Source organism: Falco punctatus (assembly GCF_963210335.1).
Source record: "Falco punctatus genome assembly, chromosome: 11".
Lineage (NCBI taxonomy): Eukaryota > Metazoa > Chordata > Aves > Falconiformes > Falconidae > Falco > Falco punctatus.
Genome location: NC_137591.1, coordinates 20,789,332 through 20,807,772, shown reverse-complemented (window position 1 = coordinate 20,807,772; position 18,441 = coordinate 20,789,332). Strand labels below are relative to the sequence as shown.

General features: G+C 39.4%; 1 protein-coding gene across 1 annotated transcript in view; it reads left to right on the top strand.

Annotated features, from left to right (window-relative positions):
* DPYD (dihydropyrimidine dehydrogenase) overlaps nt 1-18,441 on the top strand; it is a 367,920-nt gene that overhangs the window by 212,423 nt on the left and 137,056 nt on the right. Inside the window, exon 14 of the mRNA XM_080407063.1 lies at nt 8,066-8,230. Coding sequence (XP_080263189.1) covers nt 8,066-8,230 — 165 coding nt within the window. The remainder of the gene's footprint in view (nt 1-8,065; nt 8,231-18,441) is intronic.

Here is an 18,441-nt window from a genome sequence, read left to right as displayed (position 1 = left end):
TTAGTTAAGAAAGGTGGTGTGCTGAGCAAGCAGCAGTGATAAAAGCTTAAGTAAAAATTAAGTTTGATGTCTGTAAATTTTGAAGTTTCTCATGGCTAAATCTTAAAGCACTAAAAGAGATTATATTTACCATGAAATACATGGTAACTAAACCTTTAACTTGTCATTTGTCTTTCACACAATATGAGTGCTTCAGCAGTTTTTCTACAAAATCCTGACACATTGCTTTTTCCCTTATGGGGCTGCAGTCTTCCGTGCTAGCTTACTGATTTGGAAAGCTAGCTTGCTTGCTTGCTGGAGCTATAGTGTTAGATTGGTTTAATAAACACAAATGGGATAGTTTAATGTTGTAAAAACATTTATGAGGTAACGGTCTGGTTTTCTTTTTTTAAAAAATAGTTGGCATAACTCAGCTTATTCAGCTTAGAAATAGAGAATATTAAGGAAGGTTTACAAGCACTGTTTGTACTCCAGACTTTCAAGATACATGACATGTACAGATTTAGGTATTTTCATCTTTCCAAACACAGGACAAACAGCCATCAAAAGACAGATAAGGATATTTTTTTAAAGTATCGACTCCCCCTCTATAGCATACTAGATCTTGTACATAAAAGCTGAAGATGTGTAATTTATAAGTAACAGCAAGAATCTTTTTCAAGATCTGCTCTGTATTCGTGGAGAGATCAGAATACTTAGTCTTTAAACTGCCAATCTGAACGATCTTGCAAGGCTTAGGAAATAAGAGATTTTTAAATTCTGTTCTGATTTTGGTGAGAGAACTTGAAAAATAATTATTTTACATCATTTTATCATTATATGCTATCTGTCTTCAAGAGAAGGAAATCAATGAAGAGGAAAGAGAGGGCTAGATGTAGACTTCGTTCCCAAAAACAATGAAAAAGAGGAGGTGTCTTTATGGTACTAAATTTCTCATACCTGGTGGTGGAGAGATTAGAGCAGTTTCTGCACGGTGGGATGTTCTGAGATAAAGTTTTTCTGTCAAGGTGGTTTCAGCTTTTTAAAAATGCTCCCTAATTCACCGAGGGAAAGAGAAGGAGAGAGCAAGGAAGTGACTTTGCTGAGGTTTTGTACTCGTATGGGGAGAATGAAGTCTGGCCTATCCCCTCACTAAAATAAAATGCTAAATACAAGTGTTACAAATCTGACAGGCGGCATTGTGCACAACGTAGCAGTGGTTTGTGCCCTGGAAGGTGCCAGCAGCTACATCAAACCTCCTTGGGCAGAAATCATTAGCAAATTTACTTGCCTTGCTCCATGAGCCATTAAGTCTTGCTATGTGTTGTAAAAATCCTACTCTATCAGATAAGGTCTTTACAGAAATTAATTGTTAATCTGCATGGTGGTACCTGATGGAATGGTTTTGTGTTTGTAGGGGTCCTTCCTTGCTGTGGATTTAGCTTTCTGCTAAAAGGAACCTGACAAACTTAGCTGGAAAAAATTCTGAGCTTGGGGAAATTCAGGAGAGCAAGTCAGTGCTTTGGGCCTCAGCAAAGGAACCCTACGGAGATGTCACACGTCTCAGCTCTACAGAGGAACAACTCGGGAAGGATGTATAGGAACAGTGCTGTGTGAAGTGGTATTGTTGCTTCAGGTTTCACTTGCCTTTTGTGGATGGTTGAAACTCCAGAAGGGGTGATACTAGACACAGTCTGGCTAGACAGCTGAGTCACAGAAGAGGCAAATCATCACAAGACCTTGAGTGAGAGTTGGCAGGGAATTATGAGGACATAAGTCTGTGATGCCATTTGTATCTATGAGGGTGTGCAAACAGCAGTGAGCCAGATTTCCAGAATGCTTTAACTACTGCGGTATTAGGCAGAAAAGGGCGATGTCTTCTCCTCCACATTTTTACATAGGTGAAATTGTACGTCACATTCTGCTTCAATTAGTGGAAACTGTAGGGAAAACTGAATCTTGATGTTGGGGGGTTGATTAAAGCATTTAGAAAATAAGCTGTAAAAACACTTCACACATACTGGGTTTTCAAATCTTTACAGCCTTTTTGATACATCTTTGAGAATCTGGTGGAAAGGAGTACAACATTATTTACTTAGTACAAGCAATAATTTGCGTGAAAACCTGCATTTTTTCAGCTACTGTATTTTGTTGTTCAAGTAAAAAAAGATGATCTGTCGAATTTAATAAAGTAGAAACTTAGATTTGGGCTTTTTTTTACATTGCAGTTTACTGTCTACTAACTTGTAGTGTATGCTGCTTTAAGATACTTGACTAAAATTACCTTAATAAGGTATTTATTTAGAACTCTTTTTCACAATGAGGCCTGTTTGACTGCCTTGGTGTTCGTACTGACATTTAGTCAGTAGTAACCCCCTGATTGTACAGACGCATACTCCACTTGGCAAGTATAATGCCATCCCTCCCTAGAAGAAAGAAAGGTCAAATAAATTAACGTTGTTAGAAGTAGTAATCTGCTCATTGTGTTAAACCTTTTTCTCTTAATAATGAAAAAAACCCAACAATGGTCACTAATTCCTATCTGCTTTCCTAAGTTAAAGGCGAGAAAAGCTGAATTTGAAGTGTGTAGTGACTTTCATTGACTTTGGGGGCCAACGCTGCAAGGCAAGTTCTCTGTGTCTCATAGAACCCTCTGAGTGAAGAAAACACATGTTAACACTTGGTGTAGTGTGATTAAATGTATTTTTAGAATCCAAAAGTCTTACTCAAAACCTTAATTGTGCTGCAGATACATCACAGAAAACACCTGTAGTTCAGGAGTGAATACCTGTAAAAGTGGTTAAGGTATTAATTACAGGTACAATTAATCAATTCTCTTTCCATATCCAAAATATAAATGTCTGTGTGTTCTCTTAAGCAACCTTATTATTTCAGGTGTTCATTAAAATTATGTTAGCTGAAGTACTTTGGGAAAAATGGGCAGAAAAAGAATGTTTCTGGCTCTGCAAATCAATAGAAACACATCAGAGCTTTGATATGAAAAATCATACAGATTAATCCTTTTGATTCTTCTTATTATATTTGCCTAATGTAACTACATTAATTGAATAGGCATGAGGTTGTGGTATAGCTCTTGGGGGACTATTTTTATATATTCCTGCAACTGACCTCTTTACACGTTTTTCTGCAAACTTATTTTTTTTTAGTGAGACATGATTATGAAACAAGAAGTGAACTCAGTTAATGAAGAGCTGTCTTCTTGATTCCCTTAAAACAATAACTCTGAGATAGAGGTGAATGGCTTGATTCATTTCAACGGGTCATTAACTTCCACACCTACAGATGACAACATTAATATTCACAATGTGAATTATTTCTCTGCTGATTAGTTTAGAAGAAACACACAATGAATGTACTTGTCATATGATCTAATGCTCTGCTGGACACCCCTTTGGATCCCTTAAAACTCAAAATGTCCTGCTGCCCAAACTTAAAAGAGTCTCGCAGTTTAAACAGCCTGGTTGTGTTTTTATAATACAAAAATCTGTAGCAATTATTAACTGCAAGTGTGGACAGTGTTAAACAAAACAGTTCTGGGTGACTAGTAAGGCATGTGCTGATGTATTGATTTGCACCTTTATTTAAATTTAACTGACTAAAAACTGCTGAGTGTTTGGGCTTTATCTTTAAGATGTCTCAACCCTCCCAGCCCATTAGACTGAAGTAGTTTAGAGTTCAATGATCTGATTGCAGAGTTCAGAGATTATTAGAGCAAATGGGGACTGATCAATGCCTTGGGTCTTTTTTTTTTTTTAGTGTTAATTAATTAATCAACGAGAACAGAAGTATATGTGTAATGCAAATTAACTCAGTCTCAAGTTACTAGAATACCAGAATTGTTCATAAGCAGAGAAGAGGAATCCAAAAGCAGCAGGATATAGGTGCTTTTATCTGTGTAACATCACTTTCTTAGGTGATGTCCTGAGCTAGGTATCTTTGAGGGATTGAAATGATTGTTTCTGGTGTGCTCTCTTGGGGAAAAGAATTGGCTTTTGAAGCAAAAGAAGAAATTTAGTAACTGAAATATTCATGATTCATGTTTGGCCCTTGATTCCATTTGTTGTCACTGTTTCTCTTCATTTGCATTAACCCCCCCAAACCAGGTTGTTTTGCTGTAATCTAGTACTGAATACAGTATCCCTTAATCCCCAAGTCTGCATTCATTTGCAAGATTTCCCCATGAAACAAATTGATTTCCTGTGGATTATTCTGTTTACCTTTGGCAGTAATTTTTTAGCCTTTTTTTCCATGGCTTTGTCTTTTGGTGTTCTCCCCTAGTTGCTCTTTATTAAAAGTCTTCTATCCTTGGTCTTCAGAGTACATGAAAGCTTTGTTCAGTTTTTCCCAAGGACTGTTTATTGCTTCCACTGCGTGCGGAGGTAAGAGACTTGATTTGTTTTGGAGTTTGGGGACATTCTCCTGTTCCTCTGTATGTGGACCTCTGCTTTCAACTGCAGGCAGGGACCAGACTAACTCATCAGTCAGGTCATCTCTCTGTAGCAGTCAGATTGTTTTAGAATCCAGGAGGTTTTTAGGTTCAAGCTTTGAAGTGGTTCCTTCTTGCTCCAGTTCCATTGTGGCTTTTTATGCACACACAGTCTTTATGAATCAGAAAAGGGCTGTGCACATAGCCAGGATACAAGGAAAAGCTGGGATTTCAGAAGAGATAAGGAGTGATCAGTGCCAGCATTTGGCTGCCCATTTCTACAAATAGCAAAAATCAGTATTCCATTAAAACACCAGAAGATGGTCTGTGACAAACCCCGTGGGGTGGAGGGCTATGGCTACTTCAGCTGCTCTGGCCTTCACTGTTTTGGAGACGGCAATAACATTTGGCCAGCCACCAGAATTTCCTCTCTCAGTGAAAAGAACCTGTGATCCCATGTGAAATGTGCTCCAAGGGCCATGGCACGTGAAGTTGTCAGGGCTCAGCCAAGTGGTCCTTTGCCCAGCTATCTCTCTGCTCAGCTTTCCCAGCCACGGTGGGAGGCAGAGGAGGAAGGTGATAGTAAGGCATGTTCTGTGTAGGTATTTCACACTCATCTCAGAGAGACAATTTTCTTTTCTGTCACTTGTGTGATTTTGTTCTGTGTGTTCGGAGACAGATTCCCTGAATCATCACATAAGTTATAAATTCCATTTTGTTTCCATGAACTGTGAGTCTCCTTGTGTCTGGGGCTGTCATGTGCTAACAAGAGACAGGGAGGTGCCAGCGTGTCAGTCATTACAGACTCTCTCCATCGAGCTTACTCGGAGCTAGGAGAGGCAAATCAGGAATGGGATCCTAAATAAGAACAGCATATCCCTCTCAGGGGGCATCAGGACAAAGCAGCCAGGTGGTAATGTTTGGATTCCAAAGCCAGGAAGGATTTTTGGAAGCAGAAGCAGCATGGTCAGGAAAGACTAAGTGATGCACAGACACGGCTGAGGGGCCCTGTGGCGCAGAGGCAGTAGGGAGGCCGTGGGAGCCGCCATTTGTGGGAGCCGCCATTTGCAGGAGCAGCAGTCTGCTGGGGGGCAGGGAGGGCAAGGTCCCCGAGCTCCAAAGGGGGCTCGCAGAACTTCAAGGGAGACTCACGTGTGAGGAAACCTAGGCAGAGATGTACGTCTGTTTACCATTTCATGTGGCTCTGTGTAGCTCTTGTGGACATGAAAGTGAAAAGTAGCTGCTTTGGGGACTTTTCCAAGGTCTGTGCGTTTACCTGATTCAGCTTTGCAGGATCCTGGAGAGGTAGATTGTCACTCAGGTACTGACTGTGACTGAGCTCCAGGAAAGAGTGAGGCAAGGCTGTGGGGATTTGGCAGCAGTCACAGGGCCTGAACAGGGGTCTCTGCTCTTCAAAGAGAGAAGGGATAGCCTGGAGACCCATGGCAGACAGAAAAACTTCAGAGTGCTTTTGCATGGAAGCAGACTGAGGCTTTGTGGGTGTCCCACGAGAGGCATTAATTTAGGCTGTAATATCTCAGTCTTTGAATTCTTACCTGTAGTAAAATGAGAGAGGCTGGAAGAAGAACAAAACATGCACGTAGCGAGATGACAAACAGTACCATAGGTGGCTCCAAGCATTGTCTGGCATGCACACGTACACAAGCCAGCCACAGAATGGGAATCATGCCACATGCGTCCTACCATCATTTGCACTGAACCCAAGAATAATAATTCCCACCAAGAGGCAGGCTGTTAGCGTAGGCTTAGTGCCATGCTGCTGTAGCTACATAGCTTCTCGCTGCTGTGGAGCACTGGAAAAGGAAGCTCGTGGTCGCTTGCAGCACGGTCAGAGTAACTCCTAGCTGCTGGCCGGTGGCCGTGTGCTCCCTCTGCTTGCAGGGGCAAGGCCAGGTCACCAGCACTAACGCCGTTGACTTTGCACGTTGTACCAGGCTGGATGATGTGGTGGCAGGGGCCTGTAGGTACGAATAGCTTTCTGGGATGAAGTCAGAGCACAAGCTCCTCCGAGGCAATTTAAAAAGGAGTGAAATGCTCAAGAGGATAATGCAGAGCAAACTGATGTAAATGATTCTTCTGCATAAACTGCAATTTTTGTAATTTGTTTTGGGAGTGAGGGGAGTGTACTTTGCTGTTTGGTTTTGGTTTGCATAAATTCAGAAAATGTTGTGAATTATTTTTTTTCTGAAAATACGATTTAACTGTTGAAAGGGAGCTGAAGCTTTTGTGATGAAGGGGAAATACTATGATAGGAAAATTCGGGATTATTGTGATGTCCATGTTCCAGACTTATTAGACCTGAAAATAGATGAACTGGGGAGATTACTTTGTATGATTTCTACATATGTAAATGGGCATATAATTATCCATCAGTTTAAAATATTAGTGCATATTTACTGTATAATAATTAATTCAACTTTATAAGCAAATGAAGATTGCCTCAAATTTACATACAATGTGAAGAAAAGTCCCTTTATCCTTTGTAACTGCAGCATTTGGCAGGTTCAGGAATAAATAATCTTTTGTGGCAAGGGTATGCCTTATCAAACATATGCAGATCAGTGCTAATTAATGCTAATTAAGGTTTCCTGTCTATCTAGTTGGAAAAACGTCCAAATGTTATGAAATCCAGTTAGTATGCCTATTACCCTAATTGTTTTATATGGGATGGTTCTTAATTAAAATATGTAAATTGACCTTAATTGCTATATACTAATGGAGGTTCATGTTATCTCACTAAAAATGACAAGATGGTGGGAGGGGTACTTAAACAAATAGTTCTGATACATTTGTAAATAAATGACCCTTACTCAAAATTATTTTTAATTGGAAATTGGCAAAAGGAACATTTTGCCATCTATGTTTCTCTTTAGTTTTAAATAATTGCAGAATTTACAGTTCTTTGTTAATGTAGATACGGTGACATTGCAGCTTAATTAAGACTACTAAACAAGTCAACATTTTGTGTGTTTACTGTACATTTCAAAATTGTTTGCTAACCTCATGATGACCTTCAGAAATATCGTGCTTTACAGTATTGTTCTTAATTTTCACTAATTTTGGTTTTGTTTTTTTATTTTGATCTCTTCTATTCATATAATTGCATTTGTGAAGCTTGACACACCACTGTACTTTTACTGGTGACAGGACCTGTGACCCTGACTTTTCAGCAGAGAGGCTGATGGGGCGGCACCTCTTTGCACTTCACCCGTTAGTGCTGGATATGGACTTTGATCATCTTTGGGGAGGATGGGTCACATGTATGCTGTTACGTTACAGGCCAACGCAGTTTTTTACACAGTCTTGTATGCCCTCTATCCAACACAAGAGCATTACTTGAATGATCTTTTGTATAGCAGTTTATAGGTGCCCCACACTGGCGTTTGATAGCTACCATACCGTTTCACACACAACAGCAAACTTTTTTTTCCTCTGATGTAGAGAATCTAATTCGAGAATCTGCTAATTCAGAGAACTGGCCTAGAATTGTAGTTTTTACTCACGATAACAGTGTATTTTTGAAACAACTGATACATTTAAGTTTATGTTGTGTCATAGACATCTCTTATGTATGCCTCCCCTTGCAAAATCGATCTGAAATGTTTCACTGTTTTGCAGGATATCGTGACCAACGTTTCTCCAAGGATTGTACGTGGAATTACTTCAGGTCCTTTGTATGGCCCAGGCCAAGGCTCTTTCCTAAACATTGAACTGATCAGTGAGAAAACAGCAGCATATTGGTGTAAAAGTATTGCTGAACTGAAGGCTGACTTTCCAAACCGTGTAAGTACCGCTTAGTCATAAAGATGCAACATGCTTATTTAGAATCTCCAGTTTACAGATCTGTGAAAACTCAGCTATTTAATATTTATTAAATAGAATGCCAATTGCTTTATTGACATAAGAGTATGTTATTAAAAACCAGAAAAGCCCATTCAAATAATCCTTATGACAGAAAATTCTGTGAAATGACTGTTACACAAATAGAGAACAGTCATGATTTTTTAGTTAGGCTGATGTTTAGATTCAAATAGATAGTATCAAGGGAAAGACTTGATCCCAGTGTGGATGCTTCTCAGTTCTGTTGTGAATAATTTTGTGTTTAAGATCATATTTAAAGATGTAACTTATAATAATCTTTGTTGTTGTGAATAGAATTTGATCATAAAAGGGATCTTTGTTCTTTTCATTGTTAATCCAAATATGAAAGATACTTCTAATGTTTTTATAAGCAATTGGCTGCTTTAGGAGAAAAAAACCCAATACTGACTTAAGGTTAAATTCACTACAAGGGTAGATTTTTAAGAGTATTCTTGGCAATGGGAAATGTCTATCTAGAAGGTAATAATCGAAGTTGGGAGCAATGACACTGCCAGCTGGTGTAAATGGTTTTCAGCTACTGTTCTTGTGAATAAGAACAATGAGGTGGACAGTAAAATTCTCCTCAATCATTATCTCAAATGAGTAGAGCTAGAAATCCTAGAACCTACATAACTTCTGTCTTGAAGTTATTACCTCCATGGCTCAACTATGGACAAAAGAAGTGAATGTTCCTTAATGTATTAAGATATGAAGACAATCAGTTGGTTTTTTTTCTTATTCCTGGATTTTAAATGTATACATCAGCAAGTATAAAAATGTTTAAACATGTTGTATTGATAGTAAAAGTTAAGTGCTGTGTGTTTAATAACCTACTTCACAACGGATGGACGGTGTGTTTCTCTGCTGAGGTTCATGTTGCTTTATTTACTGTGACTGAGCTTCGTAATACTGAATGTGTGAATTGAAAGAAAATATTGTAATTTTCTGATTTTTGTTTTAATGTCCTTTTGTCAAAGTCCTGGGTATTTTATGCAGGCAGACTGTCAGCCGCTTCTGCTGTGGGAATGGTCTCCTATTGCAGTCTTCACCAAAAATCTATTACATCACTTTGTGCTTCAGGCCAAACTGTTCTTTCTGTGAGGAAAAGCACTAGCAACATTTAAAAAACAAATAATTTGAATTTTCTGAGACCTAGCCTCTTGTGTGGGATGAAGAAGTCCCACTCTTCCACAGTTCCCGGGGTGAGCATCTTCTGATTATCCCTCCCTATGTGAGTTATTACTGTGAGAATGTTAATTCAGCTCCTGCATGTTGGCTGTGGCTTCTGCTGTGGCATCTTTGAGGTTCGTAACACCTGTGTGGGCATGGGAGAAGCAGCACCCAGCAGCAGACCTTGGCTTTGCTTACGGGGATTTTTAAAACATGCCCGTGAACTTATCTAGGAACTGTCATAATTATAATGGTAAATTTATTGCTAACTGAAAACAAGTATTTGTTCCCTGAGTAGAAATGTGATTATTTAGAAATATTCTGTATAATTAGAGCTTACAGATATTCCCCCCACCCCCAGTTCCTGTACACTCCACTAGAAAGGCTTTTTAAACTTGATGTGTTTTCTTACAAGCAAAATCAATTTCTGAGAACTGTTTGGGTGAGCTTAATTAGCAAACTAAGAATGACATTTTCTTCTCAAATGAAGGCCAGAGTTGAGGACACAGGTGATCATGGTAAAAAAAAAAACTTACCTTGCTACAGTAAATATTAAAAACAAAGCAAAATTTATACATAGTTACTTTTGCTATGTAATACAAGTAATTTAAGGTAAGATTTATCTTACAGATGAGGATATGAGCAAAACAGCTACCTTACTAGAAGGTTATTCCACAACAGCATCCTGTCTGGTGCCATTAGCCAGAAATGAACCATAACATGCAAAAAGCAGCTAAGTTCCCCCAAGAGAGGCTAGTATTTAAACTAATTTTTGCAAGGGGTTGTGCAAAAAAGGACCAGTCACAGCTCAGTGAATAATGTCACTTAATAGTGACATGTTGCCTCTGTAGATCAGGAACTAGCATCTCCCTTGTGCTGTCATCACCCCTGTAGTGGGTGGCCTCATTCTTTGACTGTTCTGACTCCTAATTCTTGCTTATAGCTTGCAGTTATCTCTGACTGGCAGTCTTTCCTGGTCTTCTCTTCCATTAGCTTCTCCCTTTGAACCTGAACCTACTTCGAGTGGACTAGTGCAAAAGCTGCCACCAGCAGAAACTTGCTTGAGTGCCACGAGTAGTGAATTAAATATTTGTAAGGGTCCAAGCAGAGGAAAAAGCAGAAAGAGAAAGTGTCTGGATTTTATATGTTTGCTTGTGGAGTATCATCAAAAAGTTTTGCTGTTTCAATTTGGGATCTTTTTTAATTGAGTTAATTTAATATCACTCTTACTGGTTGGTTGGTTTTGTTTTGTTTTGTTTTCTTTCAGAAGACACGCACACAAAGAAATCAGGTGATATGCATAGTAAAGGCCCAAGATTACTTTTTTTGTTACTTACTTTTTTTTTTTTTTTCTCTGTTAAAATGATTTGCAATTACAAATGGGATTGTATTCTTTCTGGTACTTCAATCATCTCAGTAAGGTATTACTTCAGCAACTTGGCTGAGACCATTTAAGATATATGGTATTATTCAGCATTCATTCTTAAATTTTCAAAGGATGCAGTTTTAAAAATGTTGTGTCCACTGCTTCCCTGTATACCAAGAAAATATATAAGCTATCAGTCAGAGAGCTGTGAAAGTGAGAAGAAAATTGGTGTGTTTGTATTTGCTGTCGTCTTTTTACTTTTCCAGATATTGTGGTTTTACTTCTTTGGAGCCTGTCTTTGTGATAGCCAAACATCTTACATGGTTAACTAAGGTGGTTTTTTTTATGAGATTCTGTTAAGTATTTATGCTTTTCTGTCTTCTGGCCACACATAGCATTTGATGCCACAGGATTTATCATTCTGTGCAATTATTAATCAGGAGAAAATGGGGTGGTGTTGTTCTTTATTAGTAGAGACTGAAAACTTGACAGTGAGAAAAGATTGAACAGTTATTAATTTCATACTCTTAAATGTAATATTCAAATATCCCTTCTTCATTAGTATAAAGCTGCCAGCTTATTGGCAAATTTTGCAGGCCCACTCTCCCAAAAAAAGGTTGTTTGTGAAGTGTTGTATTAATCTAAAACTCAAGAAAAAGTGAAAGAAAAATATCAATAATCAAAATTTTAAGATTTAAATTTAATTACTGCTGTTTGAGGGGAGTGACTGCTGAAACCACAATCATAGTTCGGTAGTCTGTTCTCTTTACTCCCTAAAATAGAGGGACATTTTGAGCCAAGGAAGGCAACTAAAAGCTGTTCCTGTGTAATACAAATATTACCTCAACAGCATAATGAGAAATGGGAAGAGTCTCCCTTTCCAAGGCCTGCTCAGATGGGTTTGAAATGGCAGAGGGGAGATTTGGAGGTGGTGAGCAAGTGGCTGGGAGGGGGGGGGGGGCTTAGCTGCTGAATGGGAGCAACCCATCATGGGTGGGAAATGCATGAAGTTGTCAGTTTGTGTTAAAAGGCCTAGACCGTAAGTTGGACATGCAATATTTGAAGTGTTTTAGGTAGCAGGGCAAAAGAACTAATGCTAATGCCCCAACATGTCCTGTTTTCATATTTTATTTGCCAAAGAGGTACTTGATTATACAGTGTATTGATGTGCTTTCCAGCCAGTATATGGCTGAAAAAAATGGTGTTTTATGGTATATTCAATAAATTAGTTTACTTAAAAAATATTAATTTGGCCAAGAAGAGCTCACCTAATGATATGATCAGGAATGACAATCAGAAATGAGAATCATTTTTGGTGATTGGGAGGGAGTGGGATATATCGGTGGTAGCACTTTTTTCATCAGAAAAAGCATACAAACTGCTGCCATTCCTCATCAAAACCTTTTGCTCACCATAACTCAGCCTTCTCATTTGAGTTGGTAAGCCACCTACTTACACAGATGTCTATTCTTCTAGTCCCAAAGGCATGTCTATATATTTACACTACCTAGTAGCTGGGCAAATATTTTAAGGTTGCATACTACACTGAGACCTCTTTAGCATTTGCACTGGGGAGAACAAGCATGAGAACAGCAGGGTTTGAAAAGGGTAAAACACTTCTTTATGGAAAAATGTGAGCTGGGGTTTCAGTAGGAAGGCAATGGACACAGTTGCCAGGTAGTCTTTCTCTACTCTCCCAAAACTGTAACTGATGCCCTGTAGATGATAAAAAAGTAAGCAAATTAATGAAAAATCTCAATATGCAACTTAATTTGGGTCTGAGCATGTTCAGTAGCTCAAAGCAGTACAGATAAAGTGCTTTGAAAGGACATTGAATGAAATAAAATAGATTGCAGAGGAAATGTCATTCCCTACAGGGCTAACAGAGGTCCATCACAAACAAGCAAATGTCTCAGAAATTTGTACTGCAAGGAAGAGCTGGGGTCTTGGAAGAAGATGCCAAATAGAGTCTTTTTCAATGTTGCTCTATTATTATACTGGAAGTCTTAAAAGTAACTTTTTGGCCTCCTGACTGAGCACAAATGAGTTTGTGCTACTGCATGGCTCTAAGGAACATACACAGGATGCCAGATTGTGAGCTGTGACACTGACTGTGTGATTCAGATATCAGTGTCGTGACATGTTAATTGAGAAACTTCTTCTACTAGAAACATCAAGTACTTTTGGACCCCAAAACTAAGATCAAAACTCTTTGTCATCTTAATGTTTGTTCTGCTGCTTTCAGAATGTTGCTGACAGTCTCTCTGACAGTTACTCAGCAGAGAGCAGCTTTTCAAGGCTGAAACTGTTAAAGACATATTTTCGTTCAACATTTTGTTCAGAATGTCCCAGGAACACCTGTCAGGAGTAGCCGTGCTAGGGAGCGTGTGGGAACAGATCGCTGGATCCTGGGCTGATAACCAACTTCTTTGTAGCATTGGGGGTTTTGGTTTGCTTTTTTTTTTTTTTTAAAAAAAATCTCCTGAAATGGTGTAATTAGTTTTTTATATTGTGCAAATTTTTTGCTGCTATAGAGGTATGAAATAAGGCAGTGAGGTTTAGTTTGGTTCTGGTGTTTGGAGTTCTTTTGGCTTGTTTGTTTGTTTGTTTTTTAATAAATTTAGGCAACAAAACCAAATTTGTTTTTATTTTACTGTGAGGGTAGGAGGAAATGAGGGGTTACAGAGCAAGAAAAATACAGTTGAAGAAGCATAAGGGAGTACCTTGCTCCTGTAAGTAACTTTTGCTGCAGGAAAATGCAATGTTCAAAAAGATTTCCTGAAGTTATAAGGTGACCAAAATATCTAAAATTACTGTGGAACTCCTATGAGACTTAAAATTAAGAGACATTAGGTGGAAAAGTCTTTAAAATACAGAGGAATCATAGGCTTCACAGCTTTGCTGTGAGGAGAAGGTCAAAGTTGGATTTCTCACTAGATGTATTAGGAATAATTTGTGTATTTTTGCAGGCGTTATTATAGCTTTCACTTCTGATGAGTGTTCAGAGATCTGTGGGATGTTGTGTGGAGAACATAGTATTTACATTTTGAGATATCAGTGACTGACTTGATTCAGGTTATAAAAGTTATAGTTTGTTTTACCATTTGGGTTTCAAATTTGAAATACTTGGGAATTTGGAATAACATTTTTAATACAGATAATTAGGTGAGGTAGAACCTTCATCTTTGTCTTTGTAGGAGTCATGTTCAGAAGTGAAGATCAGATTGTCAGCCAGCTGCTCTCCTTAGGGCTAGTACAGATAGCTTTGCCTTTCCATCATGAAGAAATGATACTTTGTACTCCAAATACCCTGTGGATGCATGCCTCGGTAGGTACCTTGCAGACATTTTGACAAGCCACACCACCTGCAAACCTGGAATAAAACATTTCTGAACATCCAGGCAGGGCTGCGGCCATGTGGACCTCACTGGTAGCCCAGTGCAGCGTGGGCCTGGGGCAGGGGCTGCGTGTGCTCTCAGGCCTGCCGGAGGACCCTTGCTGGAAGCCCAGATGCTTGTCCACAGGAACTGGAACGGACAGAGCACAAGGGGAGGGACCCACAAGCCAGGCTGCCTAGAAGCTTACACACTCCCTATCACGGACGTGCCCAGCAGTGCGGAACAGGTACCTGGGTTCCTTTCTTTGAATTTCAGATCCACAACTCACACTAAAAAACTCCAGAAGTTGTTATTGCTGCAGCTTAAACTTCCCAAAACCAGCCGTCATGGATGCTTGGTAGGAGGTGAAAAAACCCCCACAGCAGTTGTTAAATTCACCATATGGAAAAGATCCCTTTCACTACAGAAACCTGGCAGTAGGCCTAGTCCCTTAACATCAGAGGAAATCCTAGATGAGGAGGGAGGGCAGGTTGGAATAAGGTGCTCATGCTGGTTACCTCACCCAGGAACTAAACGTCTTGGCCCTAGCTCGTGTGGAGTGCAGGAATGGCCAGGAATTTCCAATAACTGCTGTGGTGGGTAAAAGGGAAGAGGCCCTGGAGCATGGAGCATTTGACTGCCTTCCTTCTTTTGATTCGTTCTTTACCACAGGAAGAGGGAGGATGAAAAGCTGTACAGAAAGATGTTCCTAGAGGAGAGAGAGGAGGGAGCTGATGGGAGGAAGAGCAGGCATGTTCACAAAGGAGTTCTGCATCATTCAGGGGAGCTTCCACTCCCCCTGTCCAGAGGGCATCCTCCTTGCTGCTGGTGCTGGTCCAGCTCTTCCTGAGCAATCAGGGCACGTTTTCCTCCATGCAGTCTAAGGAGGAATTCAACAAAACCTCTGATTTACACAGTGGATTTGCACCAGAAATGCCTGTCCATTTCTGTAGGCACAGCAGTTTCTATTTGCAAGTGTAAGTGAACAAAAACAGAGGCTAGTAACAGGAATGTTGATGTATTGGGTCTTTGAGATTGCATTTTCTTATAAGGAAGGAAGTTTTCTGAGAAAGGCTTTTCCACAAGGCATAAAAAATGCTGAAGCCTCATATGACCTGAATATTAATAGAGATGGACTGAGCTACAAAGTATGGTGCTGTAAATTTTCAGTTCTTGAGGCTTAGGTGTTAGTGGGGGGGGGGGGGGGGGGGGGGGAAGGAAAATACAGGAAAATTCTCATCGATCATCAGCATTTTTCAATAGTAGTGTTGGCTATAGCAGATCTCCTTGAGGCTTGAAAAGTAGCAAGAGCTGGCACGGGGTCAATGTAACACCTTTTTTCTGGGAGAGATCAGGTGAACTACAGTCCTGAAAACTTCAATCCTTGTATGCAAATTGGTAGAATCTGTTCTAAGAAATAGAATTAATAAAAAGAAAAAAAAAGAAGGAAAAAAAAAAAAAAGTAAAGAAACTCCATTTGTAGTAAGCCATGCCTTAAAAAATTACTTTGAGGACATCAAGAAACTCAGCTGATAAAGTGAGCTTGGGTTTCCAAAAGTGTTTGGTAGGGTTCCTCATTGAAGGATTTGAAAGACCTTAAGTTACTATAAAATTAGAAGGAAGAAACCCACATGAATAAATAACTAGTTAAACATAGGAAACAATGTTAAGGAGTAAATACTCAATTTTCACAGCGGATAGAGAGCTCCAGTAAAATTCCCTAGGGATCTGTGCTGTGTTCTGTGCTGTTTATTATGTTTATTAACAATCTGGAAAAGCGAGAATTTCAAGAATGTAAAATTTGCTGGTAATAGTAAGTCTTGTAGGGAGATACAGATGAGAGCTGACTATAAAGGGTTGTGAAGGATTTTGCATTACTGAGTGACTGGCCAATGAACTGCCAGATAAAGTTAAATGAAGATAAATGTAGTATGCACATAGGATAAAACAGTACTAAATTTGTATATACAGTGATTGATTGTAAGCTAACTATGCTAGGGTTACAGTAGAGAGCACTATGAAAATCTCAGCTTAATGCTGAATAACATTGAAATAAAGTATATCAAACACAGATTTTCTGGGAGAGGAAGAGAGAACAAAGCAAAAGCCAACACTATGCCAGCGTATTGATTCTTCTTTTTTTTTCACATTTTGAATACACTGTGCAGTTCACGTTTTTCTGTCTCGGCGAGGGTGCAGCTGGATTGGGACCGGGAGGGTGATAGGTAGGAATGAGCAGTAGGAGACACTTCACCATGTGCCAGCGTGGCTGTGGAGCTCATTCTTACAGGGCATTGCCAGTGCCAAAGGTACATATGGGTTGAGAAAGAACCAGCTGGAAAAATTATTTAGAGAAGGCTATGCAGTGCATCACCTCTGGCTCAGGGAATTCCCTCTTAAAAGCTCAGAGAGGTTTCTCAGGAAATAACTGCCGTAAGCTTGCCCTAGAGAGCTGCTGCTGCTGCGTGTCAGGGAAGGGGTACTGAGCTCCGTAACCCATTCCTGTGGGTTTACCTTGCTGATGCACAAAGAAGAGCTGTTAGATTTGTACCCAGGATGAGAAGCCCTCTGCTGCCTCTCAGTCCTGTCTCAACCTTTGGACCATTGTGCCTGTATTACATTTTGACAACCTGATTAGCATGTAACTACATCACTTGAACTCAAGCTGAGATGAAGATATATTTTTTACTAGTTCGAAATGATGTGCTAAGGGTTTTGTAATTCAAGTGCTGTCTTCAATTTATGAAGTTTTAGAAGGCTGCATTTCCAGAGGGTCACCACAGATGATCCTACATCTAGAAACGCAAGAGAGTCTGCTAAAAATATACCAATATACCCAGAGACAGTGTTCATATATGTTCATGCATGTTGAAATGATCATGCAGTACATGTCATATTGATTGGTCCCAACTGCCACAATATTAATTTCAGAATTTTTTGTCGTTGTTTTAATAATATGGTTATTCATCTGGCAAAGAGGTGGAAACACACACTCTGGCCATCCATCTGAGGGAATTTTATTTTAGGAAAGCACCTATCTTTTGCTGGAAGCTGCAATTTGTAACTGAAAATAGAATTGCATGGTAAATTCAGTGAGAATTTTACAATCAATCTCTGATTCAGATGTACATGTTTGTGGTGACAAATTAGGACCTTGAGGAGAAATGTGAGAGGATCTTTTATGTTTTGCGCTTGGAAACTACTGCTTTGTTGAGAAACCTGTCAAACTAGTTCAGTGCAGAACTGTACTTTCATCCTATGCATGTTATAAAACTGTGACTTATTTTGTTTTACTTTCACAGCTAAGGTTTGACAAATAGTAAGTAGTTCAGTAAGGCAGAGGACTATTTGTACATACGCTAAGAATATACTTTTGATTTGAAGAGTGAGTTATCGATCCCTACAAGAAAAGAACAGTTTTCACAGTTTTGTAAGGACTATGAACGCATCTTTAAAACTTAGCCTTAGGGTAAGAACTAGGAGAAAATTAAAGCAGTTTCTGAAATACTTCACCAACCATCTCCTAGAAAATGACCCAATCTGCCTGATTATCGGAAAAGACAAACTCCTTAATGGCTAGCATCAGCTGATGCTGGTTCAGGATGTGCTTTGACTGTTGCTGCTAAAAATTCCCTTTTTTGAAGAGATATGTGAATGGTCATTAAGCAGGAGTATTGACAAAGGAAATGCACTAAACATAAAGACAGTGTGATTAAAAAGATATTTCTAGAATGTAATTCTGCTGACAGTGACATGAAGAGTTGCATATTTTTGTTCATCTTACTGAGATTCAAATTTCCTTTTATTTTTCTATGCAGACCATTATTTAGAGAGAAAAGACAAGCTCTTAAAATCCCCAACTGTTTTCTCAGTTTGGTAAGTTACTGTGTGCACAATAGAGTCCTGCGAAATGATCTGTGAAATCCGGCTGGGTATCAGGCAGAGCATTCATTCTTTCTAGAAATGTCCTCCGTAAACTGCCAACAAAGGAAATGGCATCATGTGTTAAAAAAATCTGTACACTAAGAAGTCCATTTCACACACACTCCCACCCCCAATCTGTGCTTAAAATAGCAATAACAACCTTGGTGCAGGGCGTTTCCTGGCAATTAATAACTGGCCAGGGTTAATGGCCCTCAGCAGTGCCTCGGGCCATCAACTCCTCCCAGCCAGTCATTACTCCCTGGGAAATGCCCTTTTCTGGGTAGTTACTGTTTTAA